Here is a 19,066-nt window from a genome sequence, read left to right on the forward strand (position 1 = left end):
AGGCCCGAGTTTTTGCCTCCACAACCACCCGGGCAGCAGTCCGCTTGGCCTGCCGGTACCCGTCAGCTGCCTCAGGAGTCCCACAAGCCAACAAGGCCCGATAAGACAGCTTGACGATTTCCCTTACTTCCGGTGTCCACCACCGGGTTCGGGGACCTTACGGCCACAGCTCCGAGTGGCCGCTTCGACGATGGAGGCGGAGAACATGGTCCACTCGGACTCAATGTCTCCAGCCTACCTCGGGATCTGGTTGAAGCTCTGCCGGAGGTGGGAGTTAAAGATCTCTCTGACAGGAGACTCGGCCAGGCGTTCCCAGCAGACCCTTACAGTACGTTTGGGTCTGCCGAGTCTGTCCAGCTTCCTCTCCTGCCATCGGATCCAACTCACCACCAGGTGGTGATCAGTTGACAGCTCCGCCTCTCTCTTAACCCGAGTGTCCAAAACATATGGTCGCAGGTCAGATGAAACGACCACAAAGGGAGGAACGGCCCCCCTGATCTGAACCCGAGCGGTGTTCAGTTATTGGACTTCTGTGCTAGTCACAGTTTGTCTATAACAAACACCATGTTCAAGCATAAGGGTGTCCATCAGTGCACGTGTATTTCATATTTCAAATGTTTATTTCTTTAAAGTTTGATGATCTCACTATCTCAGAAAACTTGAATATTGTGAACATTCTAAACTGTGGGGGAGATTAACAAAGAGTGGACTGCAGCTGGAGTCAGTGCTTCAAGAACAACTACGCACAGACGTATGCAAGACATGGGTTTCAGCTGTTTCAGACAGTGTCAGAAGCATCTCGCCTGGGCTAAAGACAAAAAGGACTGGACTGCTGCTGAGTGGTCCAAAGTTATGTTCTCTGATGAAATTAATTTAGCTTTTCCTCAGGGTCCCAGAGTATGAAGGAAGAGAGGAGAGGCACACAATCCATGTTGCTTGAGGTCCAGTGTAAAGTTTCCACTGTCAGTGATGGTTTGGGGTGCCATGTTATAACCACTGTCCACATAAACGACCACAGCTATACATATCTGAAATAAAGGAGGGGCCCACCAACAATTTACTTAACGCTGCTAACACCTATCTAAGTGTATTTCCCAGTGTGTTGTCACAAACAATAAAAACCAAAATGAAAAGTTTATATCTTTTTATACAAGTTGTTTGCTTTCGGTAGATCAGAAATCATAAACTGAACAAAGCATGAATATGAAAATGAAAAATACTTTGAATTAACCCAGTACAGTAAGTAAAAAGGAATATAGCAATTCTGCAAAGTAAATCTTTAGGCAAAAAAACAATGAAATGACAATAACATTAAAGAAACTTTTATCATCAGTTACGGTTGTAGAATCCTTGGTCAAGTATGGACTCACTACAATGAAAGTCAATTGTCAATGATGTTAATGATGATAATGATGATACAATGGCTAGCAACCTTAACCTTCAAAAACCCAAATAGTCCACAAAATTACGATCCATGGAGTCAAATCCTTATACTCCGGACGTTTATTAATCCATAAGGATTAAGGGATGAAAACCTTCTCTTTCAGGCAAACCTAAAATCCAAAAGGTGGGGTTTTAGTAAATTGTACAGACTCCTTACACCATAATACAAGGTCACCTATAAAGAGTCCATCTACAAAAAGGAACAGAAGTCTAGCATTAGCTAGAGAGCCTATACATTAATAAACAAATACGCAACAAAAGGAAAAGCAAAAATTTACAAGACTGACCTGGAAACCAAGTTTCTCAATCCGGAGTCCCAATATGTTTTTGCTGGAGGTGCTAGGGAAACACCATGCTTCCCTCTTCCAAACACTACTGACTTCCTCTACCCTATTTCCAGTTTAAATCAAAGGAGCTTTAGCGCTCAAGCGCCCCCAGGAGGGTTTACGGAATATTACATGAATTATAGCTAACACTGTTACAATGTCATCTGCTGATATTGGTCCACTGTGTTTTCTGAGGTCCAAGGTCAACACAGCCGTATACCAGGAAGTTTTAGAGCACTTCATGCTTCCTGCTGCTGACCAACTTCATGGAGATGCAGATTTCAAATTGAGTAGAGCTTATAAGGGAAATCCTGAATCCTAGTCAGTGGCATTATGTAAACACAACCGAAAACCCTGCTGATTTTGCATTCGAGATCTCTTAATCAATGTTTCAAAAGATTGCAGGTGCTGACAACACTTGGTTTCCTGGCAACTGGTTCTCTCCCAAGGGGAACTGGCAGACCACTCAGGAATAAGCCAGTCGTCTTTGAGCCGCGCAATGCCAGCGGTATGGGACGGGATCATCCGCATGTCTACCAGGTATATAAGGTTCCCATATGATGCAGTTGACCAGCCAAACATTAAAACGCAATTTGCAGCGATAGCCGGTTTCCCTAATGTAATCGGAGCGATCGACTGCACACACATTGCTATAAAGGCGCCATCTCAAGAAGAATTTGCATATGTGAATCGGAAACATTTCCATTCAAGAAATGTGCAGATAATATGTGCTGCACAAATGCGCCTAACAAATATTGTGGCAAGGTGGCCTGAGTCAAACCATGATTCATACATCCTTACAAACAGCAGGGTTGGGATGAGGCTCCAAACTGGCAGGGTGCGTGATGGGTGGATTCTTGGTAAGTGATGCATTTAAAGTTATGCTTTATCTAATTGTATATTATATATATTTTTTTGCATTTAATAATTGAATAACCCCTCAGGAGACCGCGGTTATCCACTAAAGACGTGGCTTTAACCCCCCTCACCAACCCACAAGTTGTAGAGTGGGCAAATGGGCAGCTGAAATCGTGGTGGCGCTGCCTTGACAGGACTGGAGGGATGTGACTGTTAATTTCTCTGATGGCCATTACGATTTGCTGTTGTGACTCCAAAACAGCATGCGTCAAGACGCGGCCAGACGGACGGGTGTCAGCACTGGTGGGAGCACTGGAAACGCTGGGCACAGTGGGCGCTGGCTGCTCAGAAGGGGCGGATTCCGAGTGCGTGCCAGTGGATGTTTCTGCTGTTGCACCATATGAGTCTAAATAAACACAGGCACATGTTAACTTTGATTTGAGTCTGTTCCATTTTTAAAGGGCACACGCATTTGCCATAAATGCAATGGATACGTAAAATCTCTTGTGTACTACATTGCATGCATTTGATAATGAACTAGGTACGCTATATGTACCAAAGTAAATACAAACGATAAATTGTTACCTTCGTGGCAGTCCTGTTGTAAATCGGAGTCTCCCACAGCAGCAGATACCACTACAGAGAGTAAAGTGTCACCCATAATTGAGGCAACTCTCTGCTCAAAGGGTGTTAGTTCATCGACCCCTTTACCACTGCCTGTTCTGCCCACACTTTGTCGGTGCGCAGCTGTCCTCCGTTTAACGTCCACCTTAATATCAGACCATTTCTTTTTAAGGTCATTTACAGTGCGACTTTCAGATCCCACCGCATTGACGGCTCCAGACACTCTCCAAACTCTCCCACTCATATTTTTTCCTTTTGTTATTAATTCCAGAGGACAAAGTTCCAAATAAAATATTTTTTCTAGTTTCTACCTCCGATAGTAGCACCTCCAATTCACTTTCCGTAAAGTTTAGTTTCTTGACGCTTGCTTTAGCCATTTTCTTTCTGCTATATTTTGCCAAAGTGGACTCATTACCATATTTAAATTGATTTAATTAGGGGAGGAGACTGGGTGGTGCGTTGTGCTCATGCATGTGTTAAATGTCAATATTGTTGTGTATATTTGCATTGATCCTGTATGCTAATATCCTTTGGGTGCCTATATTTTAGAGGTCTGTGAGGTATCACTTATAGCTTACCCTGTGCAACCAACCAGAGCAAGCACCTGGGAAAGAAGCTTAACAGAGAAAGGTCTAGAGATCTCACAGCAAAGAAACAACAGAAGACTTCAGTAAGGCTTATTATTCATGGAAGCAGACTGCAAGGGAGACTAGATCAAGACTGAATACATTCTGTACACATGAGGACCTTGATCACATGAAACAAGACATTACAAGCAAGCATTATTCAGTTTATCAACGATTTGAGCCAATACTACGAAGATTACAATACGGAGCTTATGAAGGAAAGATTAAGGCAAGTGCTAAATAAGGATGAATATGGATCCATCTTTGGATGCACAGTTACAAACCAAATCAATTCAGAGTCATCTCAGGGATCTGATAGTCAGTCTTCTAAAGTCTCAAGTAAATTATCAGATTCTGAGGCTGAATTTGCAGCTAAATTGGAACAAGCTAAAGCTCTGCAAGTATATATGAGTTCCCACCAACTGAGGAAACTGCAAATCTAGCTCACGCAATAGCCAGATCCCTAACCACACTTCGTCTGCCTGTTCCAGAACCCACCATCTTTGTTGGTCTCTTGAAATGTATAGATTGGAAGATGTCGTTCATGGCTCTTATTGATTGAAAACTCCTACCACTTGGTGAAAAAAGAAGAAGAATTACCTCACTGGAGGGATATTTCTGCTGACAATCTTTAGAAGCATATCAAGGTGCTTGGCAGGTCCTGCAGGAAAGTTATTGGCACTCATTTGTTGGACAAAGAGTATTTAGAGAAAAGCTAACATGAAGGCCCAAAGTTGGAGCAAATGAACCTCTGGCCTTGCGAGACTTCACAGATTTCCTGCAAGGTTGTGTGGAAGCAATTTCTCATGTTAAAGGATTAGCCAATCTAAATAATTCAGGATAAATTCAGGACATTTAACATTCAAAAACTTCCCTTGTAATTAAATATAGTGTTTACCAACAACAGTAATATTACTATACTCCTTTATGTAACCCTTTAAGGCTCAAATCATGTTTCAACAACAAGTGATCAAATATTTTTCCTGTCTTTAAATAACAAACGTTCATTCAGAAAGACTTAAATAGGTCCACACGTTGTTGCTTTAATTTAAATGTCCCTTGTAGCTTTACCTAATTTAAATGTCAAGTAAATATTCTCCTTTTCACATGAGAACTTCAACTTACAGAGTCCCAGCAAATGGATGCTGCTTACATAGTAATTTACTCTCTTTTCACTTAACCATTGCTTAAAAGTTGCTGCAGTGTTTAGAACTGTGTACCACCATGTGGCACCGTTAAACTGCTCCGCTTGCCAGAGGGGTACAAAACATACCTACTCGTGTTTCCGGCACACCCCACGGGGCATCACGTTCTCACAATCAAACTTGGCAATACCACAATAACTCTTTCCAAAACAGCCAGGAACCTCAGAGTCATATTTGATGAATAGTTATCCTTCAATGATCAGATTGCAAAGACGCGATCATGCTGATATGCCTTATTCAACATTTGTTGGGATCGAACCCATGACCTTGGCATTGTTAACACCATGCTCTTACCACTGAGCTACAGGAAAGCTTAAATACATTCACATCTCTCACAACCTTTAAAAAAACGACTTAAAACCCATCTCTTCTGTGAATAAAAAATTATAATAAAAATATAAAAACCCTCTCTCTTTCCCTCAGCAGGTAGTAACTTTGTATTAGCACCTATTGTATTATTGCTCCTGTATGACATATCGTTTATTACTCTGATCTCTTTGTCAGTTGCTTTGGATAAAAGCTTCTGCTAAATGACTAAATGTAAATGTAATGTAAATGTGAACATGAATAAATCCAAAAAACAGTTATTTAAATAGTAACTTTTCAGTTGCACATGAAGCAGCACACATTGCTTCTGACTCTCATCACGTGTCTTCTCTATTATATATATATACAAAGTAATTAATATTATTTTAGCGATATTTACATAAATGTCATCCTTTAGCACATTAATAAATCAACTATATGCAAAGCGGTGAGGAAAGTGTGGCTTGCTCTCAAGTGCTTTCTGCCACCATGTTGCATTTTTTTCGCCGTTACAATGGTGAATTGTAATATCGGAGCTCCATTGATCATGGCTTTTCATAGTCGAGGTGCATACGCTTAACTGAATATATTTATGAAATATTATGAAGACTAATTCTGCATTATTGTTAAACTGTAGAAACACTATTTAGTGTTGCACAGTGTAGATTGTTTACTCAAACTAGAGTTAATTTTACTATGGAAATGTGACACCATGATGAGAGTTAATTTATCACCATTTCTGAGTGGGACCAAATACACTCTGACCCAGTGTTAAATATAACTCTTATAGAGTTTATTTACCTCTGCAAAATTTACTGTGTAGTCATCATGGAATATCTTTTTTTACATAAAGTTTAGTGTTGTTTGTAACTGTTATTTTATCATTAGTCTACCAGTGCATTTGACCAAAAGTATGTATTCGATTACATGGCTAATTGTGTAGTCTGCATTAATCAAATTTTTGTTCCCGCTCTGTAGGTTCCTTAAAAAAGCTACCTTTATTTTGTGTGAAAACTGGCTTTGTGTTGCATCAGGTGCCTGTTTTAATAAGTAGGTTCAAACCAACAATGAGTTGATTTACACGAAGATTGGTTTCAGAACAGCTGATTTGAGTTAATTCAATCAAGTTAAGCGCATACACCACGATTGTTAAAAGCCATGATAAATGAAGCTCCGATATTATTATTCACCATGGCAATGGCACCAAAAATATGGCAGCGGAAAGCGCTTGAGAGCGAGGCTTTCCTCTCCGCTCTGCATACAGTTTATTTACCAAATTGATAAATGTAGCAATAAACAAATAAATTAATCAGTAAAAGAATGAAGGAAAAACTGAAATAATAAAATAATTTTATGGTTCTCACTCCCCATCAGTGCTCTTGTGATAAATGTGAGATTTGGACACTTGTTAGGAAGTCAGGCTCTCGTGTCAAGGTAATTACCGGTTCGAATCATGCTCGGAGCAGATTTGGGGAGGACTGGCTGCACATCTAAATTGATTTTTAATTTCTTTTATCTGTTCATTTTCTCCGTGTATGTCTGTATTTATTAATTTATTTATTCATGCACTTTATTTATACACTTAATTAGGTCATTTTTTCATCCTCTATAAAAAACGTCTCAGCTACGTTGTGTCAACAGAATGAGGTTTGACTTGAGAACCTATCATCTCTGACTGACTTTAAAAGGACATTGTAAATTGGCGAATTAAATTTGCTGCATTCTTTCACCTTTGTCTGAGGAGCCTGAGAAACGTGTTTTGAATGCTGCAGCGGGCGGCCAGTGTTGTGGCATGAAAGGACACAACGTCTCGTTCCCTCCATCAGGCGTGCCCGTTGCACACAGTGTTTCCATTGTACACAGCACCCTAACCCTGAAAGTGGTACACGTCCTTCAGGTTGATGGCCATGAACCAGTCCTGACATCTGACAGACCTTAGAATGCACTTCTGCGTTAGCATCCTGAACGGCTGCTTGTGTAGTTGCCTGTTCAATGTACGCAGATCCAGAATGGGGCGCATCCCTCTGCTTTTCTTGGGGACGATGAAGTACGGGCTGTAAAACCCGGAGAACATCTCGGCCAGAGGGACAAGCTCGATTGCACCCTTCGCCCTAAGCACGGTGATGAGGATGCCCCGAAACTTGGGTGGGGCTTGGCGCACTGAATCGCATAGCCGAGATGGACGGTCTGGAAAGTGCCAACCAGGCTCCCAGGGACGGAGACAGGGGGACAAGGGGTTCGATCTGCTTCACCGGTTCGATGGCTGACAGTGCGGCTCTCTCGCCATGGGGAGGCCCCCAGGGAGGAGCGCGGCTCTACTGACATGCCCGGCGATAGTGCAGCTCATCGCACCGTCTGACTGACAGGGCTGATGGCTGCCGGAGAGTAAGCCCGACATCGTGTCTTGACGTGACGCAATGTCTGGTTGCCAAACACAGTCCTGTGGAGGGTTAGAGCGGCTGTGAGAACGGCCCAGAGAGAGAGGCTGGTATCGGGCCCAATGGGGGTCTCGATCTCCCTGGGCTCATCCTGTCAGGAATGCTTCTGCGGTGGTTGGAGACGGGATGATGCTCTCCTCTTTCGTCATCTTCGGGGGGGGCGCCTGAGTAGGGGGCTCTGGAGCTGGTGTCGAAGAGGGGCAGGGCTGCTGGGAAGGCAGGATATGCTTGATGGGTGGCTGGGTCGCGTAGTGGCAGGATGTGCTTGATGGCCTCCATCTGCTTCTTTTCCGTGGAGAACTGCTGGGAAAAGTCCTCAACCGTATCACCAAAAGCAAATATTCTCGGCATCACGCATCTGTGCAATGTTCAGCCATAGGTGTCTCTCCTGGACCACTAGTGTGGACATTGTCCGAAACCAGGGCCTGAGCCGTCACCGGTCCCGAGAAACCAAGTGTCAAACCGCGAGTATTGGGTTGCAGTACACCGCACCGTGCCACTCCCCCAACATTCGAGATGGGCCGGGAGGAATGGTTAACATCTCTACATCCGCCTAATCCTGAGCTCGACCTCCCGAGGGAGGGTGCTCCAAGGAATCGTCAGGGTCAGATGCCAAGAGGCCGCCCTCTGATGCTGCAAGCGACATCTCATTATTTCCATCCGCACCATTTCCGAATAAGTGGCTGAGAAGCAAGATGGGGTGGGACCATCTTTTGAGGAACGGTCAAACGAGTGAGACGGGGCGCGAGCCAGTGGCTGACGGATTGAGGTCATATTACTAACAACTACTAACCTCTTTAAAATACTCCAATTTCATAAACAATAGAACAAGGTTAAGAACAAATTTGTGTGGCAGAATTTTTATCTTTGTTTTTTACTGTTTGATTAATTGTTTTATTCAGCTACCTAATGTGAGGAAAGAATTACAGTGTTGAAGCCAGATGTGTCTGTGCACAAGATTCTTTACCGGCGTAGTTTGTCTGTGAACTTGTCAAGCTCCTCCTGTGCTCGTCGCAGCTCAGTCTCCAGGTATTGTCTTGTAGAATCAAACTCGCGTTCTAAAAGCTCCAGCTTATGAGTGGTGTAGGAGAGACGCTTCCGTAGGTCCTCCTTCTGTTCTTGCAGAGAGCTGAACACAGACATAGATGTTATTACTATAACTTCATAAAATTACTAAAAAAAGTACAAAAACTCTTTCTGATACTTTTGAACATGCATCAGGCAGAAATCCACAATCAATATAAGGAATTTAGAATTTTAATTTTTTTTGGTGTAACATTGTAAACTTTTCTCACTTCATTTTGAAATATCACAAACATATTCTATCACTGTAAAAATCACAAACAGGTACTCATCACATTTATTAAACATTAAGAGTGCTTAGAGTACTCAGGCTTGCTGACCTTATATCCCTTAAAGTTCATATGTACAGCATAGGTTCCGCACAGTCAGTTCACACATTATCACTTGTACCAACTTACAGAATCAGGAAAAAATTAAGTGTGGTTTTAAGTGAAGTCTGTAATCCCCAAATATGAAGTGTGGGGTATCATGGTACAGTATGAAAAAATTATGTAATTTCACTTTAATGTTCATTCTTAGTTGTTACATAATGTTTGCTATATACATGCATCATACATTGTACTCCAAGAAACTTAAAAATACCATGGTCTGAAACGATTTTACCATGCAATATTCCATAACATGGTATTACCATGGCACTTTTTTGTTTATGCTAGAGACTTTTCTCTCGAGACACGAAACTCTCCAATAAGTAACACATTTGCTTAAGCACAGCATAATCACAGCAAAATGAATCATGTATTAAGATCAATAAATGCTTAAATGGAACCTTGGGTATAAAGAGATGTATGGCTTAATATACAGTATAAGCAATGGCATTGGCTTTTTATAAGTGACATTTTAAAACAGCAAAAGCTACAGCAAAGCACACATGTTTTCCATATATAATAGTAAAATATGATACCTCAAACATAAGATCAGATATAAAAATAGACAGGGACATGTTCTCTTTACATTTACATAACATTTATTCATTTGGCAGTAAGTGTTTGTTCAAGGTAAACATGCATTAAATCATAGCTTTAAACGTCTCGGTTACGTATGTAACCTCTGTTCCCTGATGGAGGGAACGAGACGTTGTGTCGAACCGACAGATGGGGTTCGCCCTTGAGAACCTATCATCTTCTGACTATTTTGAAAAGGCCAATGAAATTGGCGAATGAAATTTGCATGCCGGGCTCCGCCCCCGGATATCTGGGTATAAAAGGGGCGTGCTCATTCATTCACCTTTTGTGCTGAGGAGCCTGAGAGCATCTCACGATTGCTGCAGCGGACGGCTAGTGTTGTGGCATGAGGGACACAACGTCTCGTTCCCTCCATCAGGGAACAGAGGTTACATACGTAACCTAGACGTCCCCTTTCTGTCGGTCTCTCGACGTTGTGTCGAACCGACAGATGGGGTTCCTATTGAAAACGCCACAGCACTAAGCCGCGTCACAAGCTCTAGCGAAGCGACGTTGACCGGCCTGGGCGAACCACACGTGAGCGCTATCGCGTAATTTGTAACCTTCCAGTGGGCAGGCAGGGGCTCCCGGAGCTTTTGGCAAAGATGAGTAGCCCCTGCCCTCGGCCACCACAGACGGAGGCCTTGTTCTCTAAACGAGAAGCCGTCCGGTACCCTAGGTCTACTGGGTAAGCGCTGTTCCCTCAATGTGGACGTGCGCTACGGAGACCACTTCCCACCATAGGGGGAATACAGTGGAGACACCAACATAGTCTCACCAAATAGGGGAGAACTCATGGGAGGTATGTGCGGAATGCCGCAAGGTGGATGTCCACCTGGGGGAGGTCATGGGTTGCCACGCGGGGAACCATCTCATGACGACATCTCAGACGGAACCACCCTAGTGGGGGGTTACTACGTGTGGGGCACTAGGTCCGGTTAGAGCTACATGTAATAACTCAGCTTGATACCCGGCCATAGGCGGCAGGGCTGCTCCGCCGAGCCCGCCGCCCTGAGTGCTTATTGATGTATGGACGGACTGCCTATTCTTCACCCTTGGGTAAAGAAGGGAGGCAGCCCATAGCGCACTGATCCACCTAAGAATGGGAATGGCGCTATGCGCAGGCGTACGCCCTAAGACCGCTGGTGTCACCTGTTGGCAAGACTCGAGCTGCCGGTTCCCCACGGAGGTTGCAAGCCTCTGTGAGGTATAGCGTAGCCCAACCCGCAACTCTACAGATGTCTGCCAGAGAGGCGCACTGAGCGGAGTGTACCGTTACTCAAATGGGCACGGGCAAGGATCGGCACGCCATAGTGACGGCGTGTGCGATCCAGCGCGACAACTCTCCTCGGAGACAGCACTCCCGTTGCTGACCTCCATAACAGACAAGAGCGGCTCAAGGCCTTGAAGCCCTGTGGTTCGAGTAGAGGCGCAATGCTCTTACTGGACACCCAGGGTCTCAGGATCACGTGAGAGTCACCGGGCCTGAATTTTTGCAATCGGTGGACACGGAATGCTTGCAGGTGCCTCACCCTCGCAGAACGAGGAAGGGAGCTCTCCGCAGGGCCCGAAAAAAGGGGACCAAAGGTTCACCTTAAGGCCCCAAGAGGGTACGGGGCGTGGACGAGGCCTTAGCCCCTCGCGCCCTAGAGGAACCTAATAATCAGGTCATGCCGCCCCAGAGGCTCACCAGCAACTGGTACGTGATATCTGGCGAAAGCGGGTACCCACGTTCCAATGTGGAAAGGGAGATTACTCCCCAGCCTCTCCTGCAATAGGACAGCACGTTCCTGAGCGAGCAATTCCGCGGGTCTTCTCCTCGAGAAGAGCACCAGGACGAGAAGGGGCGCCACTTAAAGGCATCCAGCCTTGTGGGCATGGCCCTTGCCTGAGTGATAGTCTCCACCACTGTGGGGGGTAGATCATCCAGGAACTCCTCGTCCCATCCAGGAGCCAGACCCGGGGAACAGCTCCACTAAATCACCTGCCAGGCGATGGCGCAGCTCGACGCACCGTCGAAGCGAGAGTGCTGAGGGCTGCTTTATACTCGCCATTGCGTGCCGCCACGAAGCAACGTCGAGTTTCCGAACACCATCTTTCAGAGGGTGAGACCCAGAGAGAGACCTCTCCTTGTGAGAAGGCGGGCACTAGGCCCCCGGAGGGGCCCAGAAGGTGTTGGGATGCGGCAGGGACCGCCCCAGACCGACCATCCAGCGACCAAGGCTGGGTCGGGCCCGATGGTTCAATCTCTCTAGGGGGACCTTCTCTCGACGTCTTCTTCCGGGGGGCCACCTGCGGGGGCACCAGAGCCGGAGTAGACGCTGGAGAAGGCCGGGGCTGCTGGGGGCAGACCACGTGAGACCTCTACGGCCGAAAGGTGGCCAGGTCACAGCAGGCCGGTCTGTTTCTACACTGTCAAAAGGCTGCTGGAGCAGTCCTTGACAGCGCCACCAATCAGCCGACCTTGCGAGAGGGGAGTCGGGAAAGTGGCCTTTCTCGACATCGCCCACCTGCGCAAGATTGAGTCCGAGGCGTCTTTCCGGGCCACTGATGTGGACATCGTCCGACCCAGCCTGCGCTGCCACCGTGGTCCCCAGAGGGCCAGTCGGCGGCGGCACTACATGGGTCGGTCTTACCCCGTGGGGCTCTCTTTAGCGCCCTGGCCTGCAGGATGGCCATGGCGTAAGAGTGGTGGCAGCTTGGCCCACGGCACTGCCAGCCTCAACACCAGAGATGTCGAGACCTTACATGCCCTGGACGGTGAGTCTAGGTCAAGCTCCCCAGGTGGCTGCCGTCTGCGAATACCCGCGACTGCATGCTCCACCCAGGGTGCATTGACATAGTCCCTAGCTGCCTCCCCGAGGAAAGAGAGGGCGATAGAGTCAGCTAGACAGAAGCGCGCCGAAGGGGGTGCTCCAGGTCTTACTGAACTCCTTATGCAGCTCGGTAAAACTCGGCACTTGAGCCGGGCACGGCTTGGAGTCGCGCCCGGACCCAATGTGCGAAGTACCCAGCCACGAGCGCCAGGGCTGCGGTGCACCGCAATCCGACACTCACGGCGGTCCGAGCGAGCATGGCTGACATCTTGACGTCTGCTCTCACCTGTGCTCAATTTTCGAGGGAGGGAGCTTCAGGGAATCGCCAGAGTCTGATGCCAGCAGGTCGCGCTCCGATGTTGCAAGAGACAATTCATCTCCACGGCTCGTGTCCGAGCGCGTGGCTGAGGAATAAGACGGCTTAGGACCATCTTTGGGGAACCGCTAAACATGCGAGACGGGGCGCGAGCGGTCCGAGAGCCGGCCGGCTGACGGATTAACGCTCAAGATAATCCCCACATCACCCTCGCTGCTCGCCGCCGCTGACGGCAGGGCCGTAGCCGCTGTGGTCACAGAATGGGAAGCAAACGAGGTGGTGGCTGGATCTTGACAGAACACAGCCACCGTGACACAACGTCTGAATAGCCATCCGCCCACAGTGCGGGCAGGACGAATCCACGAGGCTGCCACAGTGGTCGGACCCCCGAACACCTGCGGAAACCACCGTGTCCGTCCGCGTCCTCAATGAGTGTACTGCACCCAAGAGATCAGCGGGCAATGCCACGCTGAGGAAATTGCTCTTTTAGAAAAACACCTCTGGAACTGCCAGGACGCCTAGGGGAATCTCCGCTGCACCGCGTCGTAGAATTCGGCAATTCGAAGAATGTCATCAGATGCGAAGGCTCCGAAGAACAAAAGGTGAATGAATGAGCACGCCGGCTCCCCTTTTATACACGGATATCCGGGGGCGGAGCCCGGCATGCAAATTTCATTCGCCAATTTCATTGGCCTTTTAAAATAGTCAGAAGATGATAGGTTCTCAAGGGCGAACCCCATCTGTCGGTTCGACACAACGTCGAGAGACCGACAGAAAGGGAACTACCGCCTTTTAGATAGTTGAGACTATTTAAGACATTACAATCCACAATTATCATATACTTTAAACATTATGACAATATACTTATAAACACAAAACATAAGATGCTTGCAGTTTGGTTATTTATTCTGTATTAGTCCCCGTCAGCTTATGAACGAGAGAGAGAAGACAATAGGCTACTGATGTAAATCAACATCAAAAAGTCTAAATCTTGATAAAATGCATTTATAATGACTAAAACACTGTGTATATATCAAATTTGCAATGATTTTGGTTATTCGTATGCATGTTTTAATTGTTTCTGACCAACAATATTAAAATGTATGAAAATAGTGTCGTTTATTTCTTTATTATTTCTTTATTATACAAACATCCCCTTTTATTTACTGAAGAACTGATTATTTTGTCTGTGTTCAGTTTGGCTGCCATCATTTTACGTAATTGAAAAGAAAATATTTGACGTATTTCTAATGCTGGTAGTGTAAGGCTATTACAACGTATTAAGCCATGCATCTCTCTATACCCTAGGTTCCTTATAAATTTTGTTGTTGGTTGGTTTATGTTTATTATTTCACACTTGGAAAAAGTCATAATGGCAAGGGTGGTCAATCTATGAGAGATGCAGATGAGATGACTGTGGTGGGCAGACAGCAAAGCTAGAATAGTATCTTACCTTTTTTTCTGGTGTTTACAACCATTTCGAGAGGTTTTAAGAGCTGTTTTCCCAATATATATCTTTTTCATGGTTCTGCGCAGTAGGCCACCTCTCCTGAAGGTCTGTACTTCTATTATCCACTCCCTAACATGGATCCCATTTAATCCTTGTTGAATCTATTACCTTTTCTTTGCCGTCATGATTGGCCACTGGAGACCCTGGCAACAGAGCAAAGAGAGTGGCAGGGGTTCGTGGCAGGTTGCAAAAACATTACAAAATGATCTGAGACATCAATTAAGAAAGTGTTTTCCAATGTTTCACTTGACTGTGAAGCATCTTATACCTTCATGCACGAGACTGTCAAGCAATAAGATGATTTATAAAATGGAACTAGGACAGCCTGCGACTTACTTAAAGGTTGAGTTAACAAAAACATTTGCAACAGGTTTTACGTTTGTATTGTTGTTTTACTCTCATAATATTGGCTGTACCTGTGAATTAGCTACAGATACATCATATATAATTTGTATTATTTGGTAAACTTGACATGATATATTCTACAGCCATAAAGCTCACTTAACAGCAGAAAGGTACTCTAAACCAGTGGTTCCCAAAGTGGGTGCCGTGACAACTGGGTATGGGTGCCACTGAATCTCAGCTTTTTTCAGGTACCATATAATAATCCTTTTCCAGTAACATATAATAATCTAATAATAAACTCTGACATTAATCACACCAAAATGTCTAATGTGAAAGCTCCAGACTGCCCCGTCAGTGTGCTGTTGCCGTTTCCAACCCTCTACTTTTGTGAGCTAGCGTTCTAATCCTTGTTGTACATGAAAAACAAAAGAAGTGGACCACGATCCACAATCTACCCCCGTATCCAGAGACTGTGCTCCCAAAACCAGGCACATGTATCCCATTAAAATACCCTATTACACATATCCATGCACAGGTATTTTAGTTTCCTTTTTAAGTTGTAATGTCAGGTTTGAACAAAGCCAATAATAACTTAAAGAAAAATATTTTATACATGTATGTACGCATGTACATTTTTTCATGGTTCTGCCTTTTCATGTCATTTCTTTTTGGCAGGATCATGACAGAACCTCGTGTTTTGTGTGAAGAGAAACATATTATTGATGGTCATGACATAAATTTTATTCATTCCGGCCCCGCCCCTCTCTTTACCTTGTTTAGCTTCTCTTCAGTGTTTCATTCCCGACACATATCCTTTGTTAATTATTCCTTTGTTAGTCTCCTTATTTAATGCCCTTGGGTTTTCTGTCCTGTCCGGATTCGTTTTTTTTACGGCTTGTGTTCAAGCTTGTGTCTATGTAACCATGTTACCCTGCTACCCTACCTTGTTGAATTTACACCCTTTGTTGGATTCTTGCCATGTTTTGGTTTCTTGTTTTGCCCCATTGTGGGAAGTCTTTTGTTTCATTCCTGTTTACTCCCCATTGTGGGTTTTTGTTTCATATTATTAAAAGTAAAAGGGGTGATATTTTGTTTATGCCACGCATGGCTGAAGCAGGGTTTGAATTTTAGCGCGGGTTGCGCATTATTTATATTGTGATGTATGGTGATTGTGTTATTATTCCTTACCTGAGGATGGCGCTCTCAGTCTAGGATGTGTTAGGTTGTAACCTGCAAAAGAATAAATAAACAAGAGTTCAGTTGAACGACAAGTTGCATGAAACAGTGTCTCCGTGATTTATTAAAATACACATCCAATAAACATCACATGGTGTCAGAAGAAAACCATGGAGCAGTTAAAGCCTCCTAACAGTTTGGATTTCGAGGGAAATCTAGCGGAAAACTGGCGAACATGGATTCAAAAGTTTGATCTGTATCTGATTGCAACTGGCATTGCAGAAAAGAGTGACAAGGTAAAATGTGCGACATTGCTTCACGTGGCGGGAGATGATGAAATAAAGGTATTTAATACCATGGATTTTGATGATGATGTGGATGATTTTGATGTGCTCAAAGAGAAGTTTCGAGAGTACTGTGAGCCAAGAAAGAATATTACGTATCTGAGGCATATGTTTTTCACGTGAGCGCAGGGACCGAACGAAACCATTGATGCAAACGTAACTGACCTAAAAAATAAGGCGAAAGACTGTGAATTTGGAAGATAAAATGATGACTTGATTAAATATCGCATTGTCTGTGGTGTTAACAATGACACAGTGAGAGCTTCTCAGAGAAACAGATTTGAACCTAGCAAAGGCTGTGGATATCGGTCATGCAAACGAAATAACAAAAAGCCATATGAAAGTGCTGCATGAAGTAGCAGAAGTGGCTGTGAACAGAATAACGAGGACAAAGTCAACTGTCAGACATGCGAATTTCAAAAACGCAGGGAAAGAAAAGGAAGAGTGCACAAGATGTGGTTATGTACATGAACCAAGGAAGTGTCCAGCTTATGGAAAAATATGTGATGAGTGCATATGCAAAACACCACAACAAAAAGGCAAACCGAGAAGATTAGAGGAAAAAGTCCATGAGATAGAACATCAAGAAGATGCTGAATTGTTTATAGGTACCATCGAAGTTGAACAAATTGAGCAAACAGCTAGCAAATGGCTGACACAAATGAATACGGTCTCTACCATGGAAAGTAAAAACAAGAAATGGACTCAAGAATTCAGAATAAACAACTGCATACTTACCTTTCAAACTGCACGTTAGTTACTTATTCTGGCCACACGATGGAGACAAAGGGTAAAGCAAGGCTTAAATGTGGTTACAAAGACACTGAGTTTGATCTAGAATTTCAAGTTGTAGATGAAGATTCACCAGCAATTCTGGGAAGAGAAGCATGCTCAAAACTTGGACTGATTAAAAGAGTGTACAAAGTAGAGAACAAAGACCAAAATTACATTCTGAGCTTACCTAAGAGAACAAACGAAACCACTCCTGGAATATGAGTTACAAGTTCATACGTTGTCAGTTTGTCTGCCAATCTCAAAGGAAAAGCAGAATACATTCAGAACAGCAACAGCAGAAGATGAAGAGTTGCAAAAAGTTGTGGAAGCAGTTCAGTCAGGATGGCCTGCAGACATAAGACAAGTTCCAGCAGACATAAAAAAGTACTGGACTTACAGAGATGAAATTACCTGTTCAGAAGGGTTACTCTTTAAGAACTGGAGAATTGTAGTTCCACAAAGCTTGAGAGCAGAGATGCTAAAAAGAGTTCATGAATCAAAGAGAGGGCAAGAGATGTGATGTTCTGTAATACTTTCAGACGGACTAACACCAAAGAGCCACTCATTTTCCATGACATTCCAGACAGAGCATGGGCGAAAGTAGGAGTAGGCTTGTTCCACTTCGACAGAGGGGAGTATTTGATGTGTGTTGATTACTTTACAAAATTTCCAGAGATTGCTAAACTCACACAGACTACAAGCAAACATGTGGTGACAGCTCTTAAATCCATTTTTGCGAGACATGGGATCCCGGATGAAGTGTTTTCGGATAATGGTCCGCAATTCTCAAGTGCAGAATTCAAAGCATTTGCAGAAAACTGGGAGTTTGGACATACCACCTCGAGTCCTGGATTTCCAAAGGCTAATGGGCAAAGTGAAAGAGCAATCCAGACTGTCAAGAACCTGTTAAAGAAAGCACAGGAGAGCCAAAGAGATCTCCTTTATTGGAGTACAGAAATGTTCCTTTGGATGGTGTGAAACTATCTCCTGCACAGATGCTTATGGGTCGAAGACTGAAAACAAAAATACCTACATCAACACAGCTGTTGAGATCACAACTGTACAGAAATGTACATAAAGACATCAAGGCCAGACAGCTGAAACAGAAAAGATACTTTGACTGTGGAGCAAAACAGTTACCACCTATAGCAGATGGAGAAAAAGTGAGTGTAAAAGTCAAAAACAACTGGCAACTAGCATTGGTGTTGAGGAGTCATGAACAACAAAGATCACATTTGATTTAAAGGCCTGACGGAAACACTTTCAGAAGAAATAAGAGACACCTGCTTAAAACCAGAGAAACTATTTTTTCACAACCAAGCTCTATAGAGTTGGATGAATGTTCTTCAGCAAACAGTGAGAGTGAAGAGAGTAGTATACGAGTGCAGTCACCTGCACTGTCACCAGTGAAAAGTCCTGTAACACCAACTGTGGACAAGCAAGAACAGGTCAAAAGGTCAAGCTGGGGTAGACTGATTAGGCAACCAAAACTCTATTCTCCATGACAGCATAAAGAGGAGTTAAAGAGTAAAGAGATGTTTATAGTTAATGGGTTATGGAAACAACACTGATTTATGTAAGTTATAGTGTTAATTGAGAAATTAATAATAGCAGTTGTGTTGTGTAATCTATTTCTTAAGAGAGGAGATGTGATGTATGTTGATTGTGTTATTATTCCTTACCTGAGGATGGCGCTCTCGGTCTAGGATGTGTTAGGTTGTAACCTGCAAAAGAATAAATAAACAAGAGTTCAGTTGAACGACAAGTCGCATGAAACAGTGTCTCCGTGATTTATTAAAATATACATCCAATAAATATCACATATATAATCCTTGAAAATGTAGCTTTAATAATGGTGGAAATTTCTGCATCGTTTCTGCATTCATTTGCATTATCTCTGATCAAATAATGAAATAAGCCCACAGAAGTAAA

General features: G+C 44.1%; 1 protein-coding gene across 1 annotated transcript in view; it reads right to left on the bottom strand.

Annotated features, from left to right (window-relative positions):
- Nucleotides 1-19,066, bottom strand: part of LOC306905107 (brain-enriched guanylate kinase-associated protein) — a 75,077-nt gene that overhangs the window by 17,419 nt on the left and 38,592 nt on the right. Inside the window, exons 2-5 of the mRNA XM_079475501.1 lie at nucleotides 18,817-18,858; nucleotides 16,029-16,070; nucleotides 14,439-14,638; nucleotides 8,794-8,955 (exon numbers count right to left, since the gene is read on the bottom strand). Of these exons, the coding sequence (XP_079331627.1) occupies nucleotides 8,794-8,955; nucleotides 14,439-14,509 (233 nt within the window). The 5' untranslated portion in view covers nucleotides 14,510-14,638; nucleotides 16,029-16,070; nucleotides 18,817-18,858. The remainder of the gene's footprint in view (nucleotides 1-8,793; nucleotides 8,956-14,438; nucleotides 14,639-16,028; nucleotides 16,071-18,816; nucleotides 18,859-19,066) is intronic.

The sequence above is a fragment of the Barbatula barbatula genome, assembly GCF_947034865.1.
Source record: "Barbatula barbatula genome assembly, chromosome: 15".
Classification (NCBI taxonomy): domain Eukaryota; kingdom Metazoa; phylum Chordata; class Actinopteri; order Cypriniformes; family Nemacheilidae; genus Barbatula; species Barbatula barbatula.